Genomic DNA, 12,404 nt, shown 5'->3' with positions numbered 1-12,404 from the left:
TTTTAGAGAACAACTATATTCTGAACAAGCGTATTGCAGTGAAGCAAAATAGTGTTAACACACCACTATTTGCCCAATTAGCAGCATCAATCAGAAGACAGCTTTTAAATTATATGAACTGAGGAAGAGTCTGAAATATTGTAAAGGGAAGTCTTATCTTCAGACAAATGTTGAGGTCTCTTTAAGAAGTGAACTTGTATACGGAAAGAGAGCATACACAGAAGGAATGTGAGAACATCTCTTAACTAAAGCTTTTAAGAAAACTAACCTACCACAGGATAAGAAAAAAATCTCATGCAGGTGAGTAACTGTTATAAAGAAAGGAAATGGGATAAGTATAAACAACCAATTATCACTGTGAGGTGAAACCACCAGTGGAATCCTGTAGAGATGAATGCTTGGGCAAATGATTATTTATTAAATAATTTGAAAATATTTATAAATATTTATAAATAAATATAATTGGATACAGTGGATTAGGATTTTGAAAAGGAATGCCACTGCAGAAAAGATACCCTGTAGTATTTTTCTAGACTCCATAAGGAGCCTAAAAGATACAAAATACAATTACTAGGAAAGGAACAGTGAACACAACAGAAAATAAAACAAAGATTCGGTCTTCCTCTTAAAAACAAACAAAAAAAAGAACTTGAAAAGATAAAAGGAAAGGAGATAAGTCATTTCTCATACATACATTTTTTCATACCTGATATGTTAACAGGCTAAGACTCTCCATACAAAACAGGCACACAACTGAGGGCATAAGCAGTTCTACAAACTCAAGAATGGTGAGGAAAAGATGAATAAGAGACCAAAACCAGTCACCTAGGACAGTGAGCAGACTTCAAAAGTAAAAAGTTTCCCACACAATATCAAATCAAACTATGGAACCACTCATAAGGGGATATGTTGAGTGCTCTTAAGTTTGCCCAGACTCCGAAGTAGTATGCACAAAATCAAAGAAAAATAAACTAAAAGTTATTAAATAAAACTTGCTGCCTCTGATCACAGAAGCACTAACACTGCACAAACTTCTGTAAGGCTATAGAGTACTCAGACACAAGCTCACTTACTATAAGTTTTTCCTGCTCTCACATTTTTTTCCCTCGATACTTGCTGTTAACAATTTTTGAAGGATGAGTGATGATCATCTTTGATCTTTCATCCAACCTGAACAAACTTTTCCTGCGATATCAGAACACTGTTATAATTACAAAAAAAGCCAGCAACTCGAATAGTTATGCCCATTCTCAAAATTTTATCTTTCCAAAATTTGTGTTACTGGCCAAAAAAATACACATTCAATGTACATATAATATTCAACACTGTCTCGCTGTAGTCATTACTAAGTTTGCAGAGGACACAGGTACATGGGCCTGTCCTAAGGCCAGATCCATTTACTTTAAAATTGAATAGAAGCTGATATACAGAGATTAGTCTGAAATTTGCATCATGAAATTACCTCTCTTTACTAGTTAGCATGAATGGATTTTCTTTCCTCTTTCATCTGCCACAGAAAAAGGCAATGATGGGTAGATTACTTGTGCAGGTACAGTTAAAAGATAAGAACTACTGCTCACTAAGTTGGTTTTTTTCATCAAGATAACGTATAGTCAACAACATTTTTGTTGACTATAGACCTCATATTCCTTTTTTTTGTGCTCATTTATCCTCCTCATGGATTCAGAGGTTGAACTCACGCACAGAAAAAGGATGCTGAGCAGAAGCTGTGTTTCCCGTCTTTATTAGGATTTTACAGTGAGAAGACACAAGAAGTTTTCAGCCATATTTTCAGAAGGTCATCCATCAGCCTTTACTTTAGGGTATATCATCTAATTTCTTCCCAGTAAAAGTGTTTGTCTCCATACTGTTTATAAATTTTTGCAGGTATTTTGTCAGCTTAAAAAAAAAAAAAACAAACAGAAAATACAGAAGGCCCATGAAACCAGATACCCACAACATTCAATTAAGTGAACTTCAGAAGTAAATTACAACTAATCAGGTGACAGCAAATGATAGGGTCAGAGCAACTCAGGTAGTCCAGTAACTGTTACAAAGACAGATAACCAAAACGTCTAATAAACTAATGAATATTTCCAAGGGTAAATTAAAAAAAAAAATAAGTGTGTTACAACATTTTCTTGTAGTGCTTACAAGAAATATTCCACCTCTCATTTTTAGGACCACAAACTCAAAGAAATCACACTCCTCTCCCAAGCTATACTGTACTTGTCAAAGGTATTGGAAAAACAGACTCCTGTGCCTGACTCAGCTCCTTCTTGCTACAGCCCCCGTGTCCTTGTGGTCTGACAAATGCATTTTCTGAACGGGGCTTGGGAGTATCGCTGCTCCCGCTCTCTGGCACAGCAGAGAAATGCACTGTCAGATCTCCATTGCTTAGCAACACAAAGATCTGCAGCAAGAGCTTCCTACACTGCGGCAGTGGGCAGTTGGCAGCTGGCTCAGCAACTTTCTCCCGTGTCACAAGGGTTTACCAGTGGCACGGGCAGCAAAAGGCTGAGACGGGCTGTGCACAAGCCAGGCAACAGGACACACTCAGTGAGGTGGTAGAAACCAAGTAGGAGCCGGCAAGTTAAAAAATATTCACCACACTAGCTGCCCCGACTGAATCCTTAAGTTGCTCCCTTGAATACATGTTGCTCATTAATGACATTGAACGTGCCAGACAAAAATCCCTCACAAAAAAGAGAATGGCTTCATTTGGTCAACTTTAAGGAAGAGATAAGGCACTGCATTGCAGCCTTGAGGCTCTATCATGTAACACAAATGCAACCACACCGTGACTTCATTCACTATTTTCTCTTCCCCCCCTAGAAGACAAGGTCCCAAGACAGAGCTGGAAGACATCGCAGATTAAATTGACTGTTTGGGTATCATGCAAGGTGAGAGAACAGGAGAGGCATGAAAGCATTATTGATACATGAGACAGTTCTAGTGTGACAAAATACAAAATAATGATTTTATTAAATCTTTATGCATAAGAATGGACATATCTGTATGTAAGAGCCTACAACTAAAACTTGATATCATTCCTAAGATCTTTTTACACCCTTCAAAACAATCTAGACATATAACTGTTTATGGATATATACATTATCAGATTGTCTTCATCTCTAGACAGAATACATCCAAATGCCAGGTTTAGAAATACACTGCTAGTAATATGGGAATTTTTCAGTTTTGCCAGACTTGTATAAATACTTTGCCATATACTTATTGCTTGAAAAAAATGCACATCTTCACTTTATTTTTAGACAGTAAAGTTATCAAAACAAAACAAAAAACAATACCAAAACAACAAAAAAACACACCACAAATTTCAGAACTCTCATTTCAGAAAGCGTCAGGTAAGATGACAGCCCATGATTTCTAGTTTTGCTGAAGACAATGTTCCAAATCGCCCAAGGATTGTGGTCTATTTTCTTTACCTTTTTCCTTAAAAGTCATTCAGGTTCTCAAATAAATATATTGTTTTAGAAAAATAAAAGTTGAAGACTGATAGAAACTAAGTAGTACAAACTATTCAATTTAACTCACAATTAAGTATCCTTACAGTTTCTGGTACAGTAATCAGTTCATATGATACTGAAGTAAAAGATACCACAAACATACATCTTAAAACTCTGAAGCATATTTGGACTGATGTTCACCTACAGGTCATCAAACAAGTGCAGGGACAAAACATCCTCAAACAGCATGTTTCAGATGATTTCTCTCATCCTCAAATGCAAATCCAATCAGATTTCATTACAGCAGGAGAGTCCGACAGTATCATCAACTACTCTGGTTTTGGCTAAACTCAGAAAACCTTCTGAAGAAAGCTCGGTGTTTGTCATGCTTGCTCATCATCTTACATGCATCATTTTCCATCAGCCTTTTCTCTCCATCCTTTGTGTTCTAATGAGAACTTGACCCAGATCCCATAGAAACCCACCTCTGCAATAACATCCTGAGGCTGCCATCAAATTATTCCAGCAATTTAAGCAGTCCGACTAAATAGGTTCACTTTTTTTTTAAACTGGAAAAAAAAAAATTACACCCCTCTGCTGTACTTTCTCTTTGCCTTTCATATTTCATCTTATGGGGTAGGAATAAATAACAAATCTTGAGAATACCAGTCTTTTCAAAAACAGGTAAGTTAGCATCCTGTTTCACCAACAGAAAACCTATAAAGGTTTGGTTTCTATGTCATCTAAATGTAAATATCTTTAAAACCTCACCAATTCCCAATCGTACTTTCCCAAAGCAGCACCATACTACTGTTGTGACCCAGCAATTGAAGAGGTACTATTCAAGATTGTTACTGACTGACTACATAGTTTGACTGACGAGTATTTTTAGAAGGCTCTCCTTTACAATTTACAGTCAGACATCTCAAGAAGACTGGTAACAGTTTCTAGTTGCAGGCCAACTACAGCAACCCTAGCAGGTTTCGTTATAAAAGTCAAGCTAATAAATTGAGGAAGCCCATATATGTTCCTGTTGGCATGCTTCAGTGAGGCATAGAGCATCTTGCTTTTAAGTTTACAAAGTTTATCCTTCGTCATATTTTTAATGACTTAAAACTAAGATTTATAAGAGCAGAGCAGGCCACCTGGTCTCCCCTTCTCTGACCCCAGTCTGAACCCTGCTAGATCTTGCAATGTTAGAAACACTGTCGCTCCTCTTGGCATAGATATGGATATACACTGCTTCAGACAAAAGTAGAGTCCACCAGAGAAGACTAATGACTTATTTGCCTTCCACATCGAATCATGTTTACCTCACTTCAGAGTTATCAGTAAACCTGATTTCCCAAAGATTCACGCAAATGGTTGCAGCCTCAACCAGCGATACCATCTCCTTGCAGAATCTCACAGATGTGCTAGGAATTGAAATGGAAGACTGCAGACTGCAGTAATGGCAGAAAATAGTTTGGGTCACATCATCTTTCAGGTGAATAATAAAAACAAGTTTTGCTAAGCATCTTTTTATTAAAACTAGCATGAGATTTCAAAAATAATTATGCAATCCTTCTATAAAGGCAAATATTGCTGGGAATGGTGACATTAGGGATAATAGAGATTGGCAAAGAACTAGGAATAACAAAACAGCCTAGACAGTTCTTGGTAGAAAGGCCAATTTCCATACACACATTCCCCCCCATCAACCACCCACCAAATGAACAATAGCTGATTCTATCCTTATATCAAGTATACTTAATATATACTGCAAGACTATGTATTTTAGAAAAGTTTTCCACATGAAATAGCCTTGAGCAATAATGACATGACTTGGCTAAAAATTAAATGGCACAAAATAGCATGTGGATTTTAGAAGGACAGATGCATAGGAACTGGTTGCTAGAGTTAACTGTAACAAGAGGAGCAGAAACTTTAATGTGGAAAAAGCCTGCAATTTCTTTCAGAAAGCAATGCCAAAACTTAAAAAATACATCATTCTAAAGAATAAGCATTCCAAGGAGAAAAAAGCTGAAGTCCTCCAGACTCATTAGGAGACAGTTAGAAGTACACAGAGGAGGAATGGAGAGAAAAGACTACAATGAAATTATAATTCATAACTGCTTCAAAATACTTCATCACTCACATTAAAAACAAAACATTATAAAAATGTTTTCCTTCCATATGAAGAAAGAACCTTAGTTCATAGAGTTTGGGTTACAAACCAAGGCTAATCTAAAATTATACATGGCAAATTAAGCAACAGAATTGCATCTAAATTCAACAAAGACATGATCATACACGTGAATATTAAAGATTTTTCACTGTCAGATCCCATTTCATCAGCTGGAAAAAATATAAAGGAAAGCCATGAATTAGTCATAACATAAAACTAAATCACAGTAAGCTTCAAAATGTATTTTTCTAGTAGAAATTAAAGCAGGGCCAACGTACAAGGTAGCAAACAAATTATCTAAGAATACTTCACAGTACTTTCCCGGTATCTAAGAAAAGTCCTTTTGTCTGTTATGGCAGAAGCCTATTCCCACAGTCTTTCCTTCAGCCTCACACTCTCTCCTTGCACTACGCTTAGTACCAGCTGTATCTAAGAGTTCTCCCTTTCATTCATCGAACTCCTCACCCAGTCCAGATGGTTTTTTCTCCTGTACATACTAACTTAGTTCATCTTCCCTCTCTCAGACAACTCCCCCTGATCGAGTCATTTTCTGTATAAGGGAATATAACGAAGTAAAATAACATCAGAACAATATCAGTTTTCATTCCATACTGAACTGTAAAAAAACAGGTTCCAGCACAAGACCAGAAGACATCAATGCCGTCAAGGTTTGCAGTTGAGTCAAACACTCCTTACTGCAGACTGGCCTAGTACAGCAGCTGAAATTATTCTCCTATGGATTTCAATAAGCTTCCAAGGAGGAAGCGTGTTTATTTGCGGGTTTTCTTTTTGTTTTATTCATTTGAGATTTTTTTAAGTATTGCAGAAAATTTAACTTCAAGGTTCTCCTTCCATTGCTGGGAGCAGGGGAAAGGAGCAGTGTGCCTAGTTAAAAGTTCTCCTCCATGCTCCATATCCACAATTTATTGAAGGGTGAAATTCATCATGCAAATAAATTTAATGAAAAATTGTTTGGATATAAAGAAAATAACTTGTTTATTTGATAAGATATAAGAATGGTTTTGAGATAAATTTTAAGGGGATTGGGAAAAGGGACAGCAAAAAAATTAGAAAGATCCTTTAAATATTACAATACTTTTGAGAAACATGCTTTGACTTTTCTTTTGGAATAGGGTTCTTCTGTGACCTTACTTTTTCTCTATGTATGAAAACAAAAAGCTAACCAAATTTTGATTTAAGACAAAATATTTTATTCTAGGTTCAGGCACTAAGCACCAAAAATGAGACAATTACACAATCCAAATCCATATTCTATCACCTACAAGAAACAAATTCAAGGTTTAAAGCAAGATGAATAATATAAATATCAATTACAATGAGAAATCACCTCACAGAAAGCCATTAGTCAAGTGCCTTACAATAAAAGTCAAAAAAACCACCCTGATTTCAAGCAAATTTTATAAACAATACTAACATAATTAAGGTATACACAGTATATTCACAATCATTCTTGATGTAAAAAGGGGTTATGATAAAGTTGTATCTTCCTCAAATACGAGAATGGATGAACAGTGTGAAACCCTGAAAAGAATTCAGAAAATTCTTCCTAGTCTTTGAGCAGCTCTCCACTATGTTTCAGAATAAATGCACAAACTTCGCAGCTCAGCCATCTTAGGTGCTGTGCATCCTGGACCAATCCAGACTTAACCTTAATTACTAACACGAAGGTTATGTGTTTTGATATACCAGAGGATGAACGTAAGGGACCTCCAGGGCTCAGTCCTCAACAGTGACAACCAAGTGACCATGTGGGTTTTTTGGAACCATCAGTCCTACAGAGTTGGGGTCAAAAAATGGATTCTTTCCTGGTTTGAGTACGAATACAATACTCATCATTTTCTAATCACTATTCTATTTGATCTATCGTGGTGCATTTACACCAAAAAAAGCAGTACTGCCGCAGAACACCGATATTTTAAGGAAGCAAAGCCATCTAGTCTGATGGCTTGATCAGTTTCTTGATCTTTACCATCCTCACATTTTATACTATTATAAATGCCATTTGCAACACTTATATTCACACTCCATTGCTCTAATATTCTCACTTCATCCCTTGAATTTCTTCAAAACTTGCCCCTACCCTCAAACTTCCATATTTTGAATATAATTTTTTTCTTTCATTCCAGTCTACAGGTTCAGGATTCACAAGTCACACACCTCAAATAATAATGTTACTTTCTCCTTACCCAGACCTTTTTTATAGCTACATTAAATTTCACCTCGGTACTAACAGTTTTTCAGCATCTTACATGCGCCTTTTTCTTGTATCACAAGAAGTTTTTAACTCTGAGGGTGATGAGACACTGGAACAGGTTTCCCAGAGAAGCTGTGGATGTCTCATCCCTGGAAGTGTTCAAGTCCAGGTTCGATGGGGCTCTGAGCACCCTGGTCTAGTGGAAGGTGTCCCTGCCCATGGCAGAGGGGGTAGGACTAGATCATCTTAAAATTAAAATATTCCCTCCAACTCAAACTGTCCTATGATTCTCATGGAATTAAACACAAAGATCTAGACAACATAAGGTTGGCTTTTTAAAAAAAAAAAAATTATATTCATTGCATCCCAAAATATCATCAGGGCATTAGAACTTTCATTTATACACACACACACACAAAGCACATAGATACAGCTTAGCTTTTGCAACAATAAGAACATATCACTCCCAAAAAGATAGGTTAGTAAAGTAATTCAACGAAATACCATTGAAATAATTCAAACATTTCTGTCAACCACACTTCAAAAGATTTGTGTTAAAACAGAGTTTGGTAGTAAGTTTGGGTAGACTTTCAAAGAGCACACACAGATAGAAATATAAAAAAAAACAGATTCACAAACAAACCAGAAAACATAGCCTACCAAATATGTTGGTGGAATGTCCTTTCCGGGCAATTGGTTTGAGCTCATTATGTCCCCATCCATATTGCCTGTAATTGTCCCAGGCATGCTTCATCATCTGAGAAATGAAAAATTAAGATTTGATTACATTATAAACCCACCTTCTATTAATATATTTTATTCCTTATTTGAGACTTCAACTTTCACAGACATCCCAGCATACTGATTAATTACTTTGTCATTATTTCTATCTGTTACAAAAATCAGATTTTACAGCATAAATAAATTTGGAAACAACTTCAAGTCTATTTGATTTGAGCTATAGAGCCTAATGCTCTGCATTAGGTTGTTTTCTTGTTCTTTCTTTTCCTTTAATATAGGCACAGATATGTAAGAATGTAAGCATAAGGAATGCATTTAAGTGTAAGGAATGGCTGTAAAACACTGGCTAATGTCTTAAGATGCTAACTAAAAGAAAAAGATATCTACCAATATCTGAAGCATAAAAGGGATTTATTTACACTGGTCCATCCAAGTATGACTAAACAATTCTGCAAAAGGCATAATGAATTTCTTATTAGCAACACCTACTTGACGAAGATATACTGTCATATAGCCTCTACCTAAAGAAATGCCAAAAGGCTGCTCTTTAGAAAGCATAATGAACAAAGAAGTATAACATTATTAATACTTGCTACACAAAACATTAAACTCCTTTTAAGAGATGTTTCCACCACCTGGTAGGAAAATTACATCTAAAACCCTAAAAAGTCTTGTTGACCCACATAAATACTAGCTGTGCACATCAGCCACTAAGCAAGTGCTTTTATGGATTTGCTAAAACTCTTCAAACTCCTTGCCTGTTGATAAACAGCAGCTGAAAACTGCAAATTGAATGCAGTTTAAAAAAAAAATAAATTATTAGTTACCTAAAGAGACAAGAGCAAGTAACAGAAGGAAATCATATTTCAAAAGACAAACTACCACAGTAACAGTTAGGAAAAAACTCTTCTAGAACAACAGCCATGTGTCTGCATTCACATTACATATATTTTTATTTTATATTGCATTTTTAAAATGGTGTTAAAATATTGTTAAGATAAACAAGATCCCCAAGCAACTGTATAGGACTTAAAATCGCGATCTCCACAAGTTTGAGAAATGCTCTCTTGGAAAAGAAACTATGCTAATGTAACTAACAGACCAATACTAACCGTTTAAGAAACTGAGGGAAGGCAATCAGTTTTCACTACAATGTACCTTACTGTAGTTTTCTTATTTTAATCAGAGAGTCACTATACTCAAAGAAAATGGTAGGAAGAAGCAGATGCTGGCTAAAAAATGAGGTGCAGCCAGCACTACCTCGCATGTGTCCTACTACCTCAGGTTTCCCCTCTTGTCAAGTTCAAGTGGAAATCAGCATCCAGTAATCCCAAATCTTTCACACTGCATCTAAACTGCCTGCTGAGACATGGAAAACCAAGTCCCTGTCTCCCTACAACCTTTAAGAGATCCCTGTCCAAACTAAACAGCCGTAATTCCTTTGAATGTAAATTCCTTCCAAATTTCCCACAGCTCAGTTAAGTCATGCCTACACAATAAATGTGAACCACGGCAAAGGTATACACACAGGCCCAAAAGATGAGAAGCACTCTTGTGTTAAGCTTGCATCAACTCAGGCGCAGCTGTCCCTCTCAACGTGTCAGAGGTCCCACTCCTACCACTTGTCATTCAAAGTCTGCTCGTACGTTGTTTTTGGTATTTGCACTAAAAGATTTTGACACTTGAATAGGCAATAATACTGTATCACTTAGTGTCATGAACTAGCAAAAGTGGATGCAAATATTCTACTAAAAGAAGAGAGAAAAGCCGTTTCATTAGCATTCACAAATTCCTTAGTGTTTACAAAGCACTTATCAAACTGACCAATTCATAGCAATTAGAAGCTCAGGATGACTCAGGTAAAGTGATTCTCTCTTGAGGTGACAAACGAAGTAAAAGCCTGGTCACAGTCAGCAAGTACAGAAGTTCCTGGGAGAGTTCTTGCTAAGGTTATCCAGAACCAATGTACAAATTTCTATATAAAACTGTTCATTAACTTAAGATCATAAAATCAATAATCCCAGCATCTTTCAAGTGGGAAGGGATCTCAGTTCAACCTCCTGCTTAAAGTTATGGGATCAAACCGGGCTACACAAGGCTTTATCCAGTCAGGACAGAGTTAAGGACAGTCAGAATGGGCTAGTCGAGGCCTCTGTGAAGGGTCTTGCTCTAACTCGCAGCTTGCCAGACCACCTTTAAGTCCTAAAAACTCTACTTGGGAAAACACAGACCTATAGGTTTAGAGGATGAAACTAAAGACTGACTGACCAGTGTGGTTCAAAACAGATGAGTGACTAAACAAGAAGGTGACTGTGACCATGACATGGCAGATCTAACCACTTGGCTTGCATATGAGGGAAACTGGGCTTCTGGGATGTTTGGATGCCTCAAATAAATATTTATTAAGGAGAATCAAATAACCATTGACATTTTAGCTTTGTAAAAATCACACAGTGTATGCAAATACCAGCTAAGTCCAAGAGAAGAACTTGTTTCCTCACAGCAGAATATTAATTGTGGAATATTTCACTGCCCTAATTTGCTGTGTTTCTGGGGAAAAGGTACAGATTTTGTTACAGAATACTTAGCTCTGAAGAAACACAAAAATTATGGAAATTACAAATGGCTAAAACTGAATACATCACAACATAAGATGTTTCTATATCCATAATTTATCCTAAGATAAAATTAAGATAGAAATTGTGAAGGAGTACATTTCACCAGACACATAACTTAATGCAGAAGTAACTTAAGAATACACTACTGAGACCTGAAACTCAGTTGAACACAAGAGACTAAGACACAGTTAACTGCATCATCTAATTCTGAGATAGGAAATCATATTTTGAGCAGATTAAGCTACTTTGATAACCACAAACATATCTGTCCTGTCCCCTTTGCCTCCCCCAAGCAGTGTACTAAGAATATGATAAGTCCTTCAGAATCCTTTGACTTCATTACAGGAAGTAGTCAACTGGTTTTTTCCAGATGAACACTGAGCATTACTCTGTCACACAGTTCACTGCTTTCCTCTACCACAAAGCAGGCAGGCTTCATGATATGATAGCAGACAACTCCACATTACCTGCAAGTGAGAAACCCCACAGCTCTTGTATACAGCATTAAATTTTGTAAGGATGATATGGCAAGAGATAACATGGAGATTTCTGTTACTGCCAGACCAGGTAGCATATTATACTACAGTTAGAACATCTATACTCTTGGGAGCAGCTGTTCACACAAAAGCTTTGGAGAGACACAAGAAGATAGATGCCTCTGCCAGCTAAAAAATTAACAGAGGATGGCATTTTGGTTCAGGAAGTACAAGCAACGTGAACTCCTAATCGGAAAAACAAAATTATCTCCATAGTTACACTAGATAGCATTTGCATAGTCAAAGTTGGAAATGCTGAAGAACACCTGCAGGAAGAGACAGGCTTTTCTTAAACCAAAACCTTGTCTTTAAGAGGAGAGGAAAGTCTCACACACTGACTGGAACATCACAATACAGATAACAGAAAGAACTATTAGCAAAAAACCACACCCAACCCTTCAAGAACTCACAAGAGAGACACTAAGTTCAGCAGAATGAAAATTACAAGCATTGTGAAAAAGGCAATATAGAGATTTCCACCGTTGAAATTTCCTTACCTGATAGCAGTTTGTCACAGTAAGTGCTTGGAGCTTGATGTCACATAAAGATCTTACAATCTGTCCACCAAAGAACACATGGTTTTAGCAGTGGACTTTTTACTGACACTATTAGTGCCAAATTTTGCTTTTAAAGGCAAAAATCATTAATAGGGGATAG

At 36.6% G+C, this 12,404-nt stretch overlaps 1 protein-coding gene across 1 annotated transcript in view; it reads right to left on the bottom strand.

The window, feature by feature from the left end:
- The window catches only part of MAN1A2 (mannosidase alpha class 1A member 2), a 131,996-nt gene that overhangs the window by 80,341 nt on the left and 39,251 nt on the right, over window positions 1-12,404 (bottom strand). The window contains exon 3 of the mRNA XM_032679406.1: window positions 8,513-8,609. Coding sequence (XP_032535297.1) covers window positions 8,513-8,609 — 97 coding nt within the window. The remainder of the gene's footprint in view (window positions 1-8,512; window positions 8,610-12,404) is intronic.

This window comes from Chiroxiphia lanceolata, chromosome 2 (genome assembly GCF_009829145.1).
Source record: "Chiroxiphia lanceolata isolate bChiLan1 chromosome 2, bChiLan1.pri, whole genome shotgun sequence".
In the NCBI taxonomy this organism is placed as follows: Eukaryota; Metazoa; Chordata; class Aves; order Passeriformes; family Pipridae; genus Chiroxiphia; species Chiroxiphia lanceolata.
The sequence above is the reverse complement of the archived record's forward strand: the minus strand, read 5'-3'. Positions and strand labels throughout refer to the sequence as shown.